Genomic DNA, 22,425 nt, shown 5'->3' on the forward strand with positions numbered 1-22,425 from the left:
GTATCTGCAAAGTGTGTGTGTGTGTGTGTGTGTGTGTGTGTGTGTGTGTGTGTGTGTGTGTGTGTGTTTTAATGCGTTACCTGTTCAGGATGTTGGACACTTGGGCTCTTGGGATCTCTCAGGTCAGGGTGTTTTAGTTCAGTTCAGTTCCATTTAGCTTAGCTCATTTCACTCCAGTTCAATTTAGTTCAGTTTAGTTCAGTGAGATGTAGTCCATTTCATTTAGATTTGGCTCAGTTCAGATCAGTTTAGTTCATTTTATTTCTGTACATTTCAGTTCAATTTAGATCAGTTCAAATGGGGTTTAGTTCAGTTCACTTGAGCTGAGTTCAGTTCTACCATTTACTTTTTGCTATGATGTTTATGGGAATCTCAGTCCAGTTCAGGTGAATTCAGTTCAGATCAGTTCGGTTCTGTTCACTTCAGTTCAGGGATAAGAAATACAGTCACAAATTTATGATTTATCTATGGAGTGTAACACGGTAAGTTATTCAATTATTTTTATCCAAATTTTATTCAAAACAGTTCAGTCCAGTTAAGATCAGTTTTATTAATGATCATTTGTTGAGTTCAAGACACAATTTGATGGGAAATGCAAGGGGGTTTCCTCACTTCAGTTAAACATAAATGCATAAATAAATAAATACAAAGAAAGACAAAAGCCACCTTCCTTATAATCCACTGGAATAATGTGATTATGTGACATTAGTTCAAATGTGTTTTAAATTTTAATTCCATCCAAATGCACACTTTTCACTGGTCATTTAATTTTCATCCTGGGTTCCCCATTTTGTTTTAAACTGACCACTGCTTATGATGTGTATAGAACAAATAATACACTTAGGTTATTGTTCTGTTTGCCTATTCAGTTCAGATCAGTTGAATTACTTTTGCCTAGTGTTTTTTTACAGCAGACATTGTCACAGAAAGTGGTTTTACAGAGATCCAGACACTAAGCTACTGTCTCTGTCTCTCTTTCTCTCTCTGCCACTTTATTGTCTTCTGTGGTTTTGGAGGCTTTTCAAATCGAAGTGCTGTGCTAATCTGTCTGTGCAGAAACAGCATGCAACTTCTGCTCTGGTTTCAGAGGAGTACATGTTGGAGATGGAAATTTGGAGATTTTACTGCTTATGAGAGTTTACTTTACTCCCATCGCCATGACAATCACTACATAGTGAACACTATCATTACCAGCATCATCACCCATACGATCATCATAGTCTTTACTGCGACTCATCCATCATCCCTCTCAGCACAGTTTATGATCTAAGACTGTTTCTACACCGCACAATGAGATTTTCATGGTCCACAGAGATGTGGCCTTCTACCAGATATGTTCTGCCTGTTCTCTTCTACTATACCTGCAGCATCAGTCAGTCAATTGTTTGGACCCTGATTTCTTTCCAGAAATACCACTAAATATAAAAAAGTGAAGTTGATGCCCATATTTAAATTTATTACCAAAAACAAAATTTTCAGTGTAAAAATATTATTAGATTAAATATTTAATAGAATAATAGAAGTAATAAGAGAATCCTGCCTGACAGTATACACGTGGCTTAATTCCAAATGACTTCTTTTAACTACATTATACACTTTGGGAATTCAGCCCCAGCATGGTAAGAGGAGCGCCCTTGGGTTGGTGCTGTATAAGACTCACAGTGTTAGTCTGGTGTGCTTATAAAGTAAAGGTTTTTGCAGAAAAATATCAAGTAATTTTTTTCTCCATCTGGAGTGGAATTGGTTCCATTTCCAAGAAAGAAAGTGGATCCAAGAAATCAGTTTTCTTCCTACTTACTAAATAAACTTTCACTCTTATGAAATGCATATAATAATGATAAATAATTATTAATATAGAGAGAAAAAAGGTAATCTCTGGCCATACTACCCACTCTGATTAAATCCCTCCTCCCTGTGATTCAGCAACATGCAGGTGGTATGGGATTTGTGCACGCCTGGCCTGTGGAGTTGTTTCTGTGAAAAGGTGTGAAGGCCTCACCTGTGAAGTGAGAAAACACTGTTTGTAGCTGCAGTGAGAACACACTATCTGAACCCTCTTGAGGGAGATGCTGTGTGAAACTCCTCATCATCCTCAGCATTTTTCAGGGAATCCTCACAGCACCTGGTTTCTTTCCAGATCATCACATAGTCTAGATTCCCTCAGGGCTGGAGGACCTGAGAGAGATTCAGACTGTCTCATGAAGTCTAGTGGTACTGGCCTGGATGCACAGGCTTCACTGAAAATATTCTCTAAAATTAAAATCAATACAAATTTCCAAGATTAGTTTTATACTATTTAAAAATGCAAGCTCTGTGAAATAAATAACAAATCATTATTTATGATTAATATAGTAAAGTTAGGATTTTTTTTCTCCTGGGAATTTTGGGAGGTTTTTTTGTGACAGGATATAACATCTCTTTATTTTTTTATTTTTATTAAAACCATTGTTGTCTAATGTCACAAGAGATTCTCAGTGTTCACCTGTCAGTAAATTCGATTAATGTTTTGCCTAAATATATTTTCAGATAAAAAAAAAATATTTGAAGCATAATTTCCATGCAACACATTCAGTTATTTCTCTGGTTAACAGGATTTGTAGGTAGCATGTAATCCCTCTATAGATCACTATAAAAGTAGGGTAACAATGCTTTTTGTTTTGATTTTTTTTATGTTTACTGGGTGGATAGCTAGCTAGTTTAGCTTAGATTGTTACCCTGCTTTGAAGTGGTCTTGGTTTGATCAGGAGAACAAGTTTCCCACCAGTAAACTCGTAGATCAGCATGTATTCCATGCTGGTTAAACTGGTTTATGGTGGTTTATGCTGGTCTAGTGTTGGTTTAGCAGGTCATGATGCAGCATAACAAATACCTGAATTTTAGTGTTCCAATACCAACACCTGTGCACCAACATCAGAACACTCAAGCTCTTGTAGCTCTACTTCAGTTATCTGGTATCAGCAAGTAAGCAACATTATTTCAATTGAGTGCAATCATATTACTTCACTACATACTCAGATTTTGAGACACATTTACTACAAAACAATTATATCTAGCTGGTCACCGTGTGGCCATGAGAGACAAGGATGCAGTTTCACTTCCTGCTCTGTAGGGGTGTGGCTAAAATAAGACTCTGGACTAAAACTCTGAGATTCAGTATCGACATTAAAATGTAGAACAGCATTTCTTCAATACATTTTTGATTAATCTAAATCTTACACCTTTAAAAGAAATTGAAAAGGTCATTCTAACATAAAAAATGGAATAAAATCACAAAACACTATTATTTTCACAAGTTGAAATTTAGAGGTTTGGGCCAGACACCTTACTGCAGAAAATACACTATAAACGTTGATTCTGTATTTAACATTTTAATATTTCTATCAGTACCTGGGATTTGGATAGTTAATAATAATCCTTGTAAATGTCTAAGATGTAAATACTTAATTATTTAATTATTTCATTCATGTTTTCATTCATCCATTCATTCATCCACTCATCAATTCATTCATTCATTCATTCATTCATTCATTCATTCGTTCATTCATTCATCCATCCATCTATCCATCCATCCACCCATCCATTCATTAATTTATACTTTAGGATGGCAATTTTAACCAATTAGGTAAAATGTTCCATATATAATTTGCATTTTTCTATAGTTGACACCTGTGCCAAAAGCAGTTTCTTGTATATCTGGTGAATCCTTTAATATAGAGGGAATGAGTTAACTTTACATAGCATAACTTCATAATTCCTCTCTCTCTCTCTCTGTCTCTCTCTCTCTCTTTCTCTCTCTCTCTCTCTCTCTCTCTCTCTCTCTCTCTCTCTCTCTCTCTCTCTCTCTCTCTCTGTCTCCCTCTCTCACCTCTCATTCCACTCACTAACTGTTTCCATGTACAGGGTGGAGATGATAGATGAGATGATTGAATGAGAGACAGAGGGAGTGAGAGAGTGTAGTTTGGCAGCATGTAAAATCAGTGTGTTTGCACACACACACACATGCGCACACACACATACACACACACATGCATACTCTTCCTGCTCTTCGAACACCCCCCACAATTTTCCTCGTGTTTCTTATTTCCTTGTTTCATTTGTTCTTTCATCACAGCATCAGGACAATCCAGCTGTGCATGTGTGTGTGTGTGTGTGTGTGTGTGCGTGTTTGAGTGTGTGTGTGTGTGTGTGTGTGTGTGTGTGTGCGTGTTTGAGTGTGTGCACTGATCAGTGTGAGGTAGAGAGCCTGTTTTGACAGTTGGAGTGTGACACGCAGCTGTGGAATGTTCTACAACAAAGAGAGAAAAGGGGGAGAGAGACGAATTATGAAGTTATGTTATGTAAAGTTAACTCATTCCCTCTATATTAAAGGATTCACCAGATATACAAGAAACTGCTTTTGGCACAGGTGTCAACTATAGAATAATGCAACTTATATATGGAACATTTTACCTAATTGGTTAAAACTGCCATCCTAAAGTTGGGAGAGAGAGGGAGAATAAAAGAAAGAGAAAAGAAAAAGAGATAGGAACGAGACGTTTGATAGAGAAGGAAAGAAAGGGGTAAACAGGGAAAGGGGGTAAGTGAAAGGGGAAAGACAAAGAGGAAAAAAATAGGAGTTATTAAAAAGACAGGAAGAGAAGAGAAGAGATTTGAGTTCTTTGCTACATTTGAACTGCAAATAATACCAATAACAACATACCAATAACACTTCCCATAACAGAATTGAACTTAACTGGGGAGAGAGAGAGAGAGAGAGAGAGAGAGTCTCTCTCTTTCTCTCTCACTTTCTGCAGGTCTTCTGTGTTGTTCACGCCCCCTTCTGAGAGAGAGCTGTTTGGTTTTTGCTAGAGGCGCGCACCAGAAACGAAAGAAGTGAGGGAGGAGTAAAAATGAGAGAGAGTCAGAAAGACAGAGGCAGAAGGAGCAAGAGAGAGAGGAGTAGGAGTGGAAGAGCAAGAGAGGAGGAGTAGAGAAGAGAAGGAGGAGAGAGTGGTGGAGTTTTTTTTCAGTTTTGTGAGAGTGACTGAAGTATGCATGTGGCTGCTCTCTCTCTCTACCTCTCACCTCACGCTCTCTCTCTCTCACTTTCTCTCTCTCTCACTCTCTCTCTCTCTCTCTCTCTCTCTCTCTCTATCTCTCTGTCTGTCACTCTCTCTTTCTTTCCTGTCTCTTCCTCTCTTTCCTCCTCCCTCCTTTCCAAAGTGGACGTCAGACACAGACACGCACACTGGACTCTTTCTTCTCTCTCTCCCCCTCACTCTGTCTGAGCCGCTGTAATGCCCGTGGTTGGAGTAGCCTCTAAGCTGCGGCCACCGTTGGCCGGTGCCCGGCCCGTACACACCGCCCTGCCCATCCCTAACCCCGCGGCTCAGAGGTCAGGGGGAAGGGGGCAGGGGTCAAACTGTCAGCTGTCAATCAAAACGGAGCTACAGGAGAGTTCGAAACGAGAGGCGGAGGAGAGGAAGATCTGTAAGGTCAGTGCAGAGATTAGTGGGACACACGTGCTATGTTTGTTTTTATGGATTTTCATGATAAAATTACATCTGTGAAAAGAAGCCTGTGGGCAGGAAAGTTAATGGACTTCTCTCTCACTGGACTGTCTACATTTACCACTTTAGCACTGTTTATTTACTTATTGTGTTGAAATTGAGTGCTTATGTGTCCTAATTAGCCTAGTAAATCTGCTAGCTTGTCATGATATTTATGGGTTCTAACGGGTGCACAGTGCATGTGTGTAGTTGTGTGCATCCATTGCTATATGCGTATGCATACTACCACTATAGCTACATTATGTATATGCTTAAGGCGGTGTGGCAATGGGTATATAGTGTCACCTATGTAGTAACTGGTGTACAGTGAATATACAGTATTTACATGCATCACTGTGTGTGACTACACTTCCGTTCCGTTCAAAAGTTTGGAATCATTGTTGTCAGTTCTATAAAACCTGTTTTGTTGCAGATGTATGTATAAAGTGATTATAATATGATGCAGACGTTCTATAGCTTTCAAGTTATTTGTTAAACTGAAGGATGAATTAAGCTGACTATATTTTAAATACTGGGGGAGTTGAATAGCATGAAGAATTCAGCTGTTCATAATAATTAATGTGAATTAGATAATTACATTTTGGTACTTAATAAAGTTTGCTATTTGTTATGTGAATAAACTGTCTAGTTTGGTGTCTAGTTTCTAACTTTTCAGTGTGAAGTTATTATTGAGTTACAATTATTAGTATGAAAAGTGATTCCAAACTTTTGAATGGGAGTGCAAGTGTCTGTATGCATATAGTTAAATGTAAATAATGGGTCTCACCATGAATTTTACAAGGTTACGGTGCACCTGCAATGTCAAAACCCTCCATAACTTATCAATGTTATTCAAGTCAGGAGATGTCACTCAAGCACTTTCACCTTTTTAGAAACCAGTTGTGTTAGCTGTATGTTTGAGGTCATTGTCTTGTTGAAACATCCATCTTCTCTCCAGATTCAGTTGCTGTAAATTCTTCTCTAATATCTCTTACATTGCTTCATTCATGTTTACTTTGCTGATGTGTAATGCCCTGGCATCATTTGCAGAAAAGCAGAGCCATATTGTGTTAAAGTGGTGTTCTTGGGGTTGTAAACCTTCTTTCTCCAAACATGATGAGCTGAATTATTGCCAGACCATTCTATCACAGTCTGAGAGCAAGTGGTGAAATCGTTCATGGTACACATGTCAATTAGTGGCAACAATTAGACGTGGTTCCATTTTATAATTGCAGATTTTTAAAATTTAAACGTTTTCCATTCATGTAATGTTTAATAACGTTGTCTCTGATAAACTAATGAAACTCCTTCTCCATGATGGCTGTTTGTTGCATGAAATCTTCCCAACCAATGGCAGTATGTTTTATAATGACACCATGTCCAATTACAGTCACAATGCTTATGAATACATACTTCTTTGTTCATATTTCAAGTATAGATCACTGTATTTGTTCATATGTAGCTCGTGTAACATATATAGCATGAACTTAAGACAAACACTGTAGCAGGAATGAATGGAGTTGAATTGAATCCTCTTCCGTTGATCATGCTGCTGCTTCTGTCGTGTGTGTTTCCATGCACAAGTGAGTCATTCATGATTGGTAAATCACGTCGTGCACGTGGTGAGGGAGCCACAGTGGCCAGACTGTGTGTGAGCCATTGTCATTTTTCCTCCGGGGCTATTAAGATGTCTATCTCTGAAATGAAGTGCGAGGTCAGGAGTGTTACTTGACTGTAAGGCTCTTTCACTGGACTGTCCACATTTACCATGTTTGGTTGCTGCAACATTATCATTATCAAAGGTTTGAACAGTCCTTGTCAAATTACACATTTTATTGATTGAACACATCTACAGGGAACTTATACGTGGCTCTTTTTCTGAAGAAAAGAGTTTAACATACAGACAATAAACAAACATAAAATACAACATCACTTTTTGCACAGCCCATATTTGGTGTTTCATTGTTTTCTGTTATGTAAACTTTAGCAAATAAACAGCAGTGCATTAAATGCACAAAAGAAAAAGATGTGTGTGGTACTTTTTCATTTGACAATAATCATTTACCAAGAGTGCCTAAACTGACTGTAAATAATCTCATATCATGCTGCTATCTGTAATGGGCTACTGTCTCTAATGTTATCCTGTGGTGCTGTTAGAATTTGTATAGAACTGACATAGTTAATTTGGTAACACCATATTTGAAAGCTACCAGCCTTATAAGCTCTTTTACTTACAAATGATGCTTTCTACCAAACAAATGTTTGTCTCTTTAGTTTAGGCCCCTTATGTCAATAAAATGTCATTTACTTCATAAAATTGTGATTACCGGTATACCAGTAAATACTTAAGTACTGCTTTATAAATATGTTATTCAGTGCTTATGTATTTGTTATGAAGCCCCTATGAAGGTGGCATTCAATCAAGAGTCACCATTGACTTTTTTGCATGGTTCTTATTCTTATACATCATCTCATCCTGTCTTGCCCTGCATTCATTAAAAATTGATTTGATATTTGAAGTTTTTGTGAACTTTTTACATTGTAAAAAGTGCACTGTACTGTTTTGCATTTATGCTAGGGTTAATCAAAGGTGGTAATAACTCTGTGAATAGGGGACCTTGATAGCAGTAGTTGGTTAAGACTTCAGACAGTTAAGACATTTCAATCACATTTGATTATGGCTGCAGTGTCTGCTAGCAGCAGGAAAACAGCTGAAGCTTCTGTTTAGCCTTTTACTGAGATGTTTATTACTGAATAAAATTGTTTTCTTGCCAAAAACTGTCCTAACATTGTTGCCTTTCACAAACATAGAAAGGGATAACACTCTCTAAACGTAGGTATAGTGATACAAACTGAGTTGTAAGCCACAATATCTCATTAGTTTGAATGGGATTTTTACCAGGACTCTAAAGCTTGTCCAACCTCATGACAGTACCTATGATAGGACGAGAAGTGGGCAGAGCAGGGAGAGTGTAATTGCTTTAATGCTGGATATGTTGAAATACCACATTATTTCTTATTGCTCTTCCACCATGTGTGGCTCTGTTTCAGACGGATAGCTGGTGTTTCTCCACTCCAGCGCCTTTTCTCAGGCATTTTTGGATTGAAAACGCATGGAGCCAGACAGACACATGCACATACACACACATGCACTCGTACACACAGTTGCACACATTGCTTAAAGTGCTTTCCCATACCAAACAAATGCGTGCCAAGTTTTGCAGAGTTTTTTCTGGGTGGATTTTTTTGAGCGTTTGACTCAATCAGGCAGCAGAGTGGGCGTGGTGCTGCTGTCTCATGAAGGAAGTGGAGGAGTTTCAAAAATTCCCGCCAAATTCGTGCATTCCACATTCCCTACGAGGTGAACATGTCAGAGCTGAGAAAAACAAGAGCTCTCAAAACTACTGTTATCAGATCTGTTACTTGTTTTACTAGTTTACTATAATACACTGCACAGACAGGGTTATTATAAAGCTTATTATTCAGTAACTACATGAAAAGATGTAAACAAAGTTTTTAAATGCTTTGTTCTAGAGAAACAAGTCAGAACTGTTGTGGGTTCTGACAGGAACCAGACGTCTGAAGACTTAAATGTCTCTAAAAGCTCTCTTTTAGAAACTAATCACAATACAATTAGAGCTGTTCAATATGACAGTTATCATGATAAATCCCATTTCAATGTGTCACAATATGCTTTCTGAGCATAGCATGTATATGATTGGCATTAAAACACTTCCCTTTTGTATCCTTGATTGCAAAGAGAACATTATTTGTCCTGTTTGATTGGATATACTGCAATATTGAAATAATAAAAGTTAAATATTAAATACAAAGAAATTTATTAATTGCTTTGATGGTAATTTTTTTAATATGGCACTAGTTTGCCTGTTCCAACTTTTCAGATGTCAGAAAAAAAAAATATATATATATATATATTATATATAATATTATATATATAATATTGAAATATTGTGACATAAATAAACGTTAAAAGTTCTTGACGTATCATAAATTTACATTTTTGCCATATTGCCCATATTCATGCTCTTACATGAAATGGTTTAATTATAGTTCTGATAATCTGAACCATTTCACAGCAAACTGTTCTGAACATCTGAAACGCTGAATTATACAGAAAGTTCAAAAATGTCTTCAGTATAAACAAATCAAACTAAATGCACATGTTGTTCAGTTCAGGTTAATATCAGCTAATGTTGTTCAGCATTACACAAGTTAAGTCTTGGACTGAACTATAATGTCAGTGGCGATTCACCTTTGAAAAGTCATTTTGGCTTAAGCTGGGTCTGACAGCCTCTAGTGTTAAAACAGTGTTAACACAAAAAGAGTGTTGTTAATTAACACATCGTTTTTGAGAGTGACCTACAGAAACTGTAGGGGGGGGCAGGGTTGGGGTGGTGTGGGGGAAGTGTGTCTTATCATTAACTTGGCACTCTGTGACCTCATGCACTGCTCACTCATGTGTCACAGCACTTTTGTGTAAAGAAGAAAAAGCCCCTACTTTTGTGTCTCACTCAACCATGAGACTTTTAGAGGCTTTAGCTGAGGAGTAGCTTCTATTAAACCATTTACATGTCAGCTGTATTATTCAGAAACACATTTTAATGTGACAGTTTGGCCAGTTTACCCAGTTTCCTCCTTTATCCCAGATATAGTCAATTGACTTTGACATGTTTGATGTCTGAAGTTTGCTTCTTTAGTTTTACACAGAAGCTAGGCAAATCTAGCTAACAAGTAATGGAAGGGGCTAATGCATGGTGCTACTTGCACCACAGCTGGTACTTGCAGTTTCAGGCATCTTAGGAAAAATAAATCATGAACTTTTGTCATTATAGGAGACATCAGTGTTATGGCACAACAACAAAGTTGTCCTTTTGGGACCAATCACATGTACAGTTTTTGTACAATGTTTGTTCAAACATTTTTTTTCTTGTAGAAAATGAAGAGCAGAATGTTGAGAAGGTTCAAATTTAAGGGCATTCCTCATACTGTCCCTCATAGACGGTACATACAGACTCATACATACTAGCATGCACTGTATGTACACACATATTAGAAACCAAACCTGGGTTACCATTGCAATGGCCTATCAACACCTTAGCAACCATCTGGAATATCTGGCCTTAGCAAAATCTTAGCAACCACCTTGAATAGTATAGTTATGGCCTACCAACAGCTTAGCAACCACTTTGGATACCACAACAACTGCCTAACAATTTCTTTACAGACGCCTGGGAAAACATAGCCATGGCCTGGTACAGTGGGGCAAAAAAGTATTTAGTCAGCCACTGATTGTGCAAGTTCTCCTACTTAGAAAGATGAGAGAGGTCAGTAATTTTCATCATAGATACACTTCAATTATGAGTGACAAAATGAGGAAAAAAATCCAGGAAATCACATTGCCGGATTTTTAAAGAATTTATTTGTAAATTATGGTGGAAAATAGGTATTTGGTCAATTTAAAAAAAAGTTCAACTCAATACTTTGTAACATAACCTTTGTTGGCAATGACAGAGGTCAAACGTTTTCTGTAAGTCTTCACCAGGTTTGCACACACTGTAGCTGGCATTTTGGCCCATTCCTCCATCATATCAGATCTCCTCTAGAGTAGATCTCCTCTAGAGCAGTGATGTTTTGGGGCTGTCGCTGGGCAACACAGACTTTCAACTCCCTCCACAAATTTTCTATGGGGTTGAAGTCTGGAGACCGGCTAGGCCACTCCAGGACCTTGAAATGCTTTTTACGGAGCCACTCCTTCGTTGCCCGAACTGTGTGTTTGGGATCGTTGTCATGCTGGATGCTTTGGCTTAAAATCTCACGATATATGGCTCTGTTCATTCTTCACTTAACATGGATCAGTCGTCCTGTCCCCTTTGCAGAAAAACAGCCCAAAGCAAGATGTTTCCACCCCAATGCTTCACAGTAGGTATGGTGTTCTTGGGATGCAACTCAGCATTCTTCTTCTTCCAAACACGATGAGTTGAGTTTTTACCAAAAAGTTCTATTTTGGTTTCATCTGACCACATGATATTCTCCCAGTCCTCTTCTGGATCATTCATATGCTCTCTGGCAAACTTCAGAGGATCCTGGACATGTACTGGCTTAAGCAGGGGGACACGCCTGGCACTGCAGGACTTGAGTCCCTCTCGGCGTAGTGTGTTACTGATGGTAGCCTTTGTTACTTTGGTCCCAGCTCTCTGCAGGTCATTCGTCAGGTCCCTCCATGTAGTTCTGGGATTTTTGCTCACCGTTCTCATGATCATTTTGACCCCACAGGATGAGATCTTGCGTGGGGCCCCAGATCGAGGGAGATTATGTATGTCTTCCATTTTCTTCCATTTGTTCCCACAGTTGATTTATTCACACCAACCTGCTTGCCTATTGTAGATTCACTCTTCCCAGCCTGGTGCAGGTCTACAATTTTCTTCCTGGTGTCCTTCGACAGCTCTTTGGTCTTGGTCATGGTTGAGTTTGGAGGCTGACTGTTTGAGGCTGTGTACAGGCGTCTTTTATACAGATAACGGGGTCAAACAGGTGCCATTGCTACAGGTAATGAATGGAGGACAGAAGAGCTTCTTAAAGAAGAAGTTACAGGTCTGTGAGAGTCAGAAATCTTGCTTGTTTATGGGTGACCAAATACTTATGTTCCACCATAATTTACAAATAAATTCTTTAAAAATCCTCCAATGTGATTTCCTGGATTTTTTTCCTCATTTTGTCACTCATAATTGAAGTGTATCGTTGATGAAAATTACAGATCTCTCTCATCTTTCTGAGTAGGATAACTTGCACAATCAGTGGCTGACTAAATACTTTTTGCCCCACTGTAGCTACACCTCAGCAATCATCTGGGATTCTATAGCAATGGCTTTGTTGAGCCAACTTAAAATCTGTTTATGAACTTACCCTTCTTGTCAGTTATAGTAATGGCCTAGTGACACCCTTGCAAGCGCTTTACATACCACATCAATTGCTTAACAACACCTTAGCGACCACCTGGGATTTCATGTAACAGCCTAGCTACACCTCACCAATCATCTACGATTTTATACCAATGGCTTTGTTAAGCCAACTTAAAAACTTTCCCCTTCTTGTCAACTTCAACTGAGTGCTAGAGGTGATACGTGCCAGTGTGACACCTCTACCTGGGTGGGGAGGGTGAGTTAAGTCTTTATAGGAGTGTATGCATGTTTACACAGACAATGTGCACGCTTGTTTGGACAGGTTTCGATTCATTTCCACCCAGGAAAGCACATTCACACCCTGATTAGCGTTAAAGCACACACAAAAACACATAATGTGTTGTTTTTTTAACTGCCTGTCAGATGTCTGTGTGTGTTTGTGACACTCTGTTTTTGTGCACTAACTGGGCAGGTCCTGCAGCTGGAGGAAAATCTGTAGTCCTCCATCACTATTTGTCACATTGTCCAGGGTGAGAGTGAGAGTAAACTGAGCTATCCATTAGTGTGGGTTCACTGCAGTGGAGCAGGCATCTTACGCCCAAAAAGGGGGTGGCCTTTGGTTGGATTGTGTGAAAATGTGCTTTGGTGGGTGGACAAAGATTTGGCTGGCTTGACAGCATTTTGGTGAGTTTTCCAAAAAAGCTTTATATAAATTAAATTTGCAAACTGTATTGCCTAAAGGGGAATTCCCCATTATGCGCAAATTCTCTGCAGAAATAAATGGTTAAGATGTAAACAAAGATATATACAGTGGTTTTATGTAAAATGCTACATTGTAGAGAAACTCGTCCAGTCCAGTGGTGGTAATAAGAACCAGACATTTGAAGCATAATGTTTAATGCCTCTAAAAGGTCTCTAACAGAAAGTTATTGCCTTAATGTCGAGAAGAACATGCTACCTGATCATTAAAATATTACTTTAAAACATTTTCCAGATTAGCTTTTGGGTTGAAACATATTTTAAAAACATATTTGTAAAATATATTTATGAAGTAGTGTGTTAAAAGACAAAACAGTCTCAAAAAACACACACATTTTTTCCAGATTTACAGTGATTTTACCATAATCAACATTACATCTAAAAACTCAGAAGACACATGGTGGTTTTGGATAGTAAATAAAATGGCTATATTTGATTCCCAGTGGTTGTATGATGTATGTGTGCAATGCATGCAGGGTATTGTACTGACAGAACATCGATGCTCGCTACAAGTTAGATAGACCTAATGAATTTTCAGGGGAAGAATGGTTTATCCTAATTGTGTGATTGCTTGTTTAATTGTATTACCTTTCATATAAAACATTATATACACACCATAAAAATGAGAACTTGACTGTTTTCTCCAGTATGTTGAATGTATTGTACTTATCAAATTTAGAGCCTGACCTGGAACAATATAATATGATACATATGTTGTCACACACTTAACACTGTCATGCATTTAGGTAGATTTTTCAGTTATTTGGCTGGAAAGTGTTAAAACAATCCAGCAGCCCAGCACTTCAGATGAACTGTTTCACACTGTGCAAGGGCCAATGCAGTTAAAAAAAAAAGTCAGAATTGCTTTAGCTACTTCTTTCTCACTGCTTTCTTTCTTGTTAATGGTGCAAATATGTGGTTTGTCTTGCTGGTGCATATATCAAGTTTACACCTACTGTGTATGTGCTTTTGCGTGTGAGACGTGTGTGAGAGAAAAAGAGTGGGAGTGTTTTAATCAGGAGTGTATCTAATGTTGAAATGTTTCTTGATTCTGAATGTGCTGCTGTGAACTCTGACACAACTCGCAGCGCTGGAGACTTTACAGCAACATTCCTGTCTTTAGCAGCTTTTACTCAACTAACTGTGGATTCAACCAGTTTTAAAGCTATGTGTGATTTAGGTATTTGGAGACCTCTCTGGTGGAAATGTGTTATTGCACGCTGTATGTGGAAAAACATTGCATAACATGGGGTTGTGCATTGAACCTCTTCCCAGAGTGGATGAATCTGATGATTGCTAGCACATTGAAGAGTAGTCTTTAGAAGATGTTAGTGAATTATCTGCTATGGCATCATATCTTCATCAGTAAAATTTTAATTTTGCATTTGAGACACAACATTGGGTTGGATCGTGATTTATCAATGAAGCGAACGTTACAGTGATATTGCATATTTTTGTACCAAAATGTTTTATTTAGAACTTTATCAGTCTTTATACTTCTTGATTTCACTTGTATTACCAGGGATAGGTCATTATGCATTTGTGTATGTGTGTATGGGTAGACTGATGTGTACATTGTCTAAGAAATGGTTTTATTTGAAATTACTGTACTTATTCATCACTTTATTTGCTTCAGTCTGTCCTGTTTAACACAGTGGTGTGAATGCAATGTCCTTCTTAGTAGAGGGCAAATATGCTGGCAGGAGCAAAACTTACATTTGCTCTGCAATCTTTCATATCTTTTATTTAATGTCCTGTTATTTGTTTTCTAAATGTTTTCCCCATGTTACGGAGCTATGAGGAATCTACCTGCTCTAACCTGAATTATCAAAAAATGCAGTGTTGTTTCTGTGCCTCTGACTGAGGCACCTTGTTAGTTTACTGCTTAGTTGACACCATGAAGTCTTTCTTGCATCTTAGTATTTGTAAGGATGTGTTAGAATTTTCTGGAAATCCAGCTTTCTGGAAGAAAAGAGTTTTCTTAGAATGTTCTGGGTGACCAGAGTTTTCTTAGAGATTTCAAGAAGGGCAGCAAGCTGGAAACTTTGGATATTTGAACCATGTTATTAGGTGTCCTGCTATTTGTCATTGATCTGACCCAGTAACTGTCAAGAAAATTGCTTTGCCTAAGCATGCTGCCTTTACACACAGTCCTCCACCCCACCCCCAACACACACAAACATACAAACAGACACACACACACTTTCCATGAGATAAGAGATCTTTCACAGTGGTAGGAGAGAGTGGTGTTCCTTAGGGCTCAATGCTCGGACCATGTAAAGTGTGTGTGATGGAGAGAAAGTGAGGAATGTAAACAGACTGCTGGGGGGACACACTCCAGAAGGACACACAGAGAGTGTGTGAGGGCAGCAGAAGAGTTTCCAGGCAGCAGAAGCAGGAGGATGGAGGCTTTGGAATGGGAGAGGATTGTGTATGTGAGTTCTTCAGCCATGGGTGGTCTGGCAGAACAGTCGTCTTATCTCTAGAGCAATGGTTCTCTTCAGGCAGGCTGAGCTGGTGCTGACAGTGTCTGCAAATGCATTTCCAGTTATTGTAGGCTTCAGGCTTAGAGAACTTTTGAGTCTTGATTCTTCTTGTTGGTTCTTCCTCATACTCTTAGAGTATTTTCCCTGACACTTACTACCTTGGCTGCACTTTTCTGGAAAAGCTGTTGGCACCATTCAAATAAAACTGAATTGAACTTACAGTGGGGCAAAAAAGTATTTAGTCAGCCACTGATTGTGCAAGTTCTCCTACTTAGAAAGATGAGAGAGGCCTGTAATTTTCATCATAGGTACACTTCAACTATGAGAGACAAAATGAGAAAAAAACAGGAAATCACATTGTAGGATTTTTTAAGAATTTATTTGTAAATTATGGTGGAAAATAAGTATTTGGTCAATAACAAAAGTTCAACTCAATACTTTGTAACATAACCTTTGTTGCAAATGACAGAGGTCAAACGTTTTCTGTAAGTCTTCACCAGGTTTGCACACACTGTAGCTGGTATTTTGGCCCATTCCTCCATGCAGATCTCCTCTAGAGCAGTGATGTTTTGGGGCTGTCGCTGGGCAAAACAGACTTTCAATTCCCTCCACAAATTTTCTATGGGGTTGAGGTCTGGAGACTGGCCACTCCAAGACCTTGAAATGCTTTTAGGGAGCAACTCCTTCATTGCCCGAGCAGTGTTTGGGATCATTGTCATGCTGGAAGATCCAGCCACGTTCCATCTTCAGTGCTCTCACTGACGGAAGGAGGTTTTGACTTAAAATCTCATGATAAATGGCCCCGTTCATTCTTCACTTAACATGGATCAGTCGCCCTGGACCCTTTGCAGAAAAACAGCCCCAAAGCATGATGTTTCGACCTCCATGCTTCACAGTAGTTATGGATGCAACTCAGCATTCTTCTTCCTCCAAACACGAGTTGAGTTTTTACCAAAAAGTTCTATTTTGGTTTCATCTGACCACATGATATTCTCCCAATCCTCTTCTGGATCATCCATATGCGCTCTGGCAAACTTCAGACGGGCCTGGACCTGTACTGGCTTAAGCAGGGGGACAGGCCTGATACTGCAGGACTTGAGTCCCTCTCGGCGTAGTGTGTTACTGAGGGTAGTCTTTGTTACTTTGGTCCCAGCTCTCTGCAGGTCATTCATCAGGTCCCTCCATGTAGTTCTGGGATTTTTGCTCACCGTTCTCATGATCATTTTGACCCCACGGGATGAGATCTTGCGTGGGGCCCCAGATCGAGGGAGATTATCAATGGTCTTGTATGTCTTCCATTTTCTTACAATTGTTCCCACAGTTGATTTATTCACACCAACCGCTTGCCTATTGTAGATTCACTCTTCCCAGCCTGGTGCAGGTCTACAATTTTCTTCCTGGTGTCCTACGACAGCTCTTTGGTCTTGGTCATGGTTGAGTTTGGAGTCTGACTGTTTGAGGCTGTGGACAGGTGTTTTTTATACAGATAACGAGGTCAAACAGGTGCCATTAATACAGGTAAAGAGTGGAGGACAGAAGGGCTTCTTAAAGAAGTTACAGGTCTGTGAAAGCCAGAAATCTTGCTTGTTTGTGGGTGACCAAATATTTATTTTCCACCATAATTTACAAATAAATTCTTTAAAAATCCTACAATGTGATTTCCTGGATTTTTTTTCTCATTTTGTCTCTCATAGTTGAAGTGTACCTATGATGAAAATTGCAGATCTCTGTCATCTTTCTAAGTAGGAGAACTTGCACAATCAGTGGCTGACTAAATACATTTTTGCCCCACTTTAAATGGAATACCTCTGGATTGAACCATAGAAGGCGGGAGATTCTGGAATCTACCGAATGTCAGATATATGCAAAATAAGCTGCCACAAAAAGACGGTTTTAGTTGTTCACAAAAAATAAAAAACAATTAAACTAATTTGACTCATGTTCTTGAATTATTCCTAATGCTTCTTGCATTCTTAACCTCATTTAAAAGTAGCTGACCATCATCATCATCCTGCAACTCAGCTGGAGAGGAGCTGTGGGGGGATTTCAAATAATGAGAAACAAAAGAGCTATGCAATTCAACTTTATATTTAGCTTGCGTAAATGCTGAGTCAATCTTTAGCTAAAATTGGAAGAAAATACAAAAGTCTGGAAAACAGAAGACTGGAGTGAAATGAAAGATTTCAGCAGCTGTCCTGTTTTACTGAGGTCAACAGAGCAGAAAGAGGGAACACATTGTACAAGTTATATTGCATAATATTTGACATCCTGCAGGATGTCATATTCTCTTCTGTGCAGGGGACATTAGAGATAAAAGGCAATAAGTATTGCTAACTATGATCCACATGGGACATGAGCTCAAAATACAGCTGCAGTAATGTAGAATTCCAGTCAGAAGTTTGGACTTGATTGAATGATATTCTTCATTGTGTTAAAGACATTTCGATCTAAGTCATTCTTTTTTTCATGAAAGTGGGCCCACCTAATACAAAGGCAAACATGACTGATTCCATTTTAATTTCCTAATTAGACACACAAATCAAAAAAAGTAAAGGCTGCTGTAAAATTTTGAGTTAATTGAATTTTGAAGAGCAAGTTAACAGAACAAGAAATGTGTTTTATGCCCTATCAACGTAATATTTAGAGTTTCATTTGAAAAATTTCGAATGACTCAGATGTTACTGCAGATACCTATAACCTATTTAAGTTAAAACCTCAAAAAGTTTTTTTTTTTACAGTGTGTATGTAAGGGGGAGCGAGGAGGCGGACGCACACGCTGAGATAAGCGAGATTTACTATGGGCAAATATAGGGTCATAGTCAAAGCGGTCCAAGGTCAAAGAGCCAACACGGATAGAACGAGGGTAAGACATGATAGACGGCAGAATACAACTGTTAACATAGACAAGCACATTCAACAGAGACCGGTACAATCATACAAAGACTGGCAAACACAAGGGGCAAACCCAGGGCTTAAATACACGGAACAATGAGGGACAGGTGAACACAATCGGGGCGGAGTTACCAAACCAAAACAAACGCACATGGACAGGACTGGGACACCAAAACAAAGAAGCGCATGGCATGGGAGGAGCCAATCGTGACAGTGTACTGGTAGTTAACCTAATGTGGCTTTCAGTCCAGCTCCAGAAGGCCTAAGCTTTGGCTGTATCTACCTATATGTTACACAGAAGAAATCCTGATTGGACAGTGTTTAATTTCAGGACTTTAACTGTTTGTTTCCAACCCAAACTGAACTTTCTGAATGATGTCTATAAACAAAATTGACCCTAAACCTACACACATGCTATTTTTTTCCCAGAAATTATTCGGACTTCTCTAAAAATAGCCCTGAAGGTTCTTCACTAATTAGTAAAAAAGCTCTTGCGGTGTTGTGATCTGGTTAGAACGCAGGTTAGATTCCAGATTTCTCCTCAGTACCCTCAGCCAACACGTAGACTTGTTCCTTCATAAGCACACCTGATTTAATTTAATGGAAGTTTTGATTAGCTGAACTAGGTGTTGTGTGGTAACTGCAATAATGAAGTAAATAGTTGGAAACAGTTCAATAAACATGTTAACATACATAAATAGATTGTTTATTGTGTTAATGTTGTTTGTATTTATTGTAATATTAGCTAAGAAAATAAATGAACTGCTTAAATAGATTTTTTCCAGCAACTTTAAACTGTGCATAGTACTATATGTTCAACCCAACACACACACACACACACACACACACACACACATGCACTTGCTTTGAGCCTTATATCCTCAAATCTGGGGGGCCTCTGCATATTGTACTCGATCAAAGGTACTGGGGAAACAGAGCCATGCTGTTTCTAACAATGAGAGCTGTTTGTTGTCTAATGCCGCAAAAAGAACAGGAAGTAGAAACCAGAGAAACACACAGGAAGAATCATAACAGCAATACAACAAACAATAAACAACAAAACAATAAACAAACGTATCAGTATTTAATCCTCTACACTCTTTTTTAAAAAGTGCCAAGAAATGGTTCTTTTCATAGAAGAACCACTCTGGCTTCCTAAAGATCTTGATAAATGAGATGAGTGAACATAAAGAACCTTTTAAATGTTGAAAGAACCTTTACATTACATTTACACTGACATTACAGACATGTAATGTAATGTAATATAACCTACAGATTTGTACATGTTGCAGTTTTTGCTGTGTGCTTTTGCTGTTTTTTTTTCTGTAGCTTCTGACAGCTCATGTTCTCCTCTTTCCCCTTTACTCCTTCTTCAGCTCTGCTAATCTTCTGTTATTATCAGTTATAACAGGTTTCCCTGTTTCCACCTTCAGTTTTTCCTCCACCGCCTTTCCTCTTTCCTCTATCACATTCACTTTTTCTTCTACCACCCTTTCTCTTTCCTCCATCACATTCACTTTTTCTTTTACCACCCTTTCTCTTTCCTCCATTGCCTTTACTCTTTCTTCTACCACCTTTTCTCTTTCCTCCATCGCCCTCACTCTTTCCTCCACCACCTTTCCTCTTTCCTCCACCACCTTTCCTCTTTCCTCCATCGCAATCACTCTGTCTTCTACCACCTTTTCTCTTTCCTCCATCGCCCTCACTTTCTTCTACCACCTTTACTCTTTCCTCCACCGCCTTTACTCTTTCCTCAACCTCCTTCACTTTTTCTTATACCTCCTTCACTTTGCCTCCACAACCTTCACTTTTTCCTCTTCCACCTTCACTCTTTCCTCCACCACCTTCACTTTTCCCTCCACTGCCTTCAGTCTTTTCTCCACCACCTTCACTCTTTCTTCCACCACCTTTACTATTTCCTCCACCACCTTCACTCTTTCTTCCACTGCCTTTACTCTTTCATCCACTGCCTTCACTCTTTCCTCCACCGCCTTCACTCTTTTCTCCACTGCCTTCACTCTTTCCTCAACTGTCTTCATTCTTTCACTCCTTTATTTTCCTTTTTCTTTCTTTATTTCTTCTCTATTTTCTCATTTTTTCTCCGTCCTCTCTCTGTCTCTGTCTCGGTCTCGGTCTCTCTCTCTCTCTCTCTCTCTCTCTCTCAGTGCACCTGGCTCTGTCTGTAGTTCTGGCTCTGATTAAAAGCTCAACAATGAGCCCAGTGCTGCATGCAGTGGTCTCACACACACACACACACGGTTTTGGCTCAACTCAGGGGAGAAACATCTGTGAACCACAGCATGAGGCTCGTCCCAGCACGAGGAGAGAAGAGATGGAAAGAGAGGAGAATGGAATAGAGGGAAACAATAAGAGGAAATGTGGAGAAAAGAGAAGAGAATAATAAAGGAAAAAGGTGAAATGAGACTAAAGAGAAATAGACAGAAAAAGAAAAGAGAATACTGGACCTGAGAAGGGAAGTGAGGAGAAGTAAAGAAAGGAGACCAGAAGAGAAGAGAGGAGAACGCAGGAGAGTAAAGGAGGAATAAAGAATAAAGGAGGACAGAAGAGACAAAAAGAAAACAGTAAAGGAGATGAGAGGAAAAATACAGAAATAGGGAGAAATAGAGAATAAATAAGAGAGGAGAGAAGAAGAGAAGCTCAGAGAGCGGAGAAGAAGAGGGTCTAGCAGGGCGATGGAGGGTTGAGTGGAGAAGTGAAGATGAATGTTGTGTGTTTAATATGAGTCATATTGGCCCCTCTGTAAGTGAATAATCTGATATTGTGACTCAGACTGGATTCATCACTTTCTATAAGCAGATACACCATCAGAACACATCCTCTCCTTCCTCCGGGAAACAGCACTGTGTGTGTGTGTGTGTGTGTGTGTGTGTGTGTGTGTGTGTGTGTGTGTGTGTGTGTGTGTATGTGTGTGTTTTGAGAGGTTACTGCAGTTCACACTTTCTTTTTAAGCAAAAAGGACACACATTTAATGCTATTAATGGGAATGCTACACAAGCTGTTGGAACATTGATGTGAGGATTTGAGTGCATTCAACTGCAAAAGCATTAGTGAGTTCAGGCACTGATGTTGGATGATCAGCTCTGGATCACTCCAGCTCATCCCCAAAGGTATTGGATGGACCTCCATCACTCCAGAGAACAGAATTCCACTGCTCCACAGCCCGATGCTGGAGAAATCCAAGCCAGTGATTGGAGACACATGGGACACTTTTTATTGATGTTATCCCAGTTGTTTATGTCAACTGAACATCTGCATCAACAACGAGTGACCTTAAGTAGCTGATTTCACTCAGTGGATAAGAAGTACTTTTGTCTGGATACTTTTGGAGTGACAGTGTGAGTGACTGAAGAAAGAAGACCACACATTCTTTAAAGCCATGGTTCACCTCACGTCTGACCATCTGAACGAGCTGCAAACAGAACGCTTGATCTGTGCATGTCCCTCTGTTCACATCAAATGGACTGTGAAAGTGTGTGTGTGTGTGCGTGTGTGTGTGTGTGTGTGTGTTCTTCCTGTTCTGCTTCATTGCAGTGATTAAATTCTTACTCACTTTCACTCATTGTTTTAGTTCTGGTACTTTCTATTGAGAACAGTGACTTAGTTAACCCTTAGTAGTTGATTGCTGTTAAAGAGGAATTCCACCAATTTTTCAAAATTTCTGTATAATTCAGGTGTTGAGTTGTAAACAGTGTCGTTTGACATGCAATGGAAATTGCAGAGAAACATACTGACTCAGATTTGTATGCAGTGATGATAATGGGAGTCACAATGTCTAATGAGCCTACATATATTTTCTAATATTTTAGTTTTTATGTATAA

At 39.0% G+C, this 22,425-nt stretch overlaps 1 protein-coding gene across 6 annotated transcripts in view; it reads left to right on the top strand.

The window, feature by feature from the left end:
• nav3 (neuron navigator 3) overlaps positions 1-22,425 on the top strand; it is a 366,751-nt gene that overhangs the window by 156,713 nt on the left and 187,613 nt on the right. For 2 of the 6 annotated variants that reach the window (XM_037540009.1, XM_037540015.1), the window contains exon 1: positions 5,166-5,474. The exons of 1 other annotated variant lie outside the window; for it this stretch is intronic. In XM_037540009.1, the coding sequence (XP_037395906.1) occupies positions 5,277-5,474 (198 nt within the window). In that variant the 5' untranslated portion in view covers positions 5,166-5,276. Of the gene's footprint in view, positions 1-5,163; positions 5,475-22,425 lie in introns of those variants that run through there. 3 more of the 6 variants (XM_017709107.2, XM_037540018.1, XM_037540035.1) reach the window with 2 other exon arrangements.

This window comes from Pygocentrus nattereri, chromosome 1 (genome assembly GCF_015220715.1).
Source record: "Pygocentrus nattereri isolate fPygNat1 chromosome 1, fPygNat1.pri, whole genome shotgun sequence".
In the NCBI taxonomy this organism is placed as follows: Eukaryota; Metazoa; Chordata; class Actinopteri; order Characiformes; family Serrasalmidae; genus Pygocentrus; species Pygocentrus nattereri.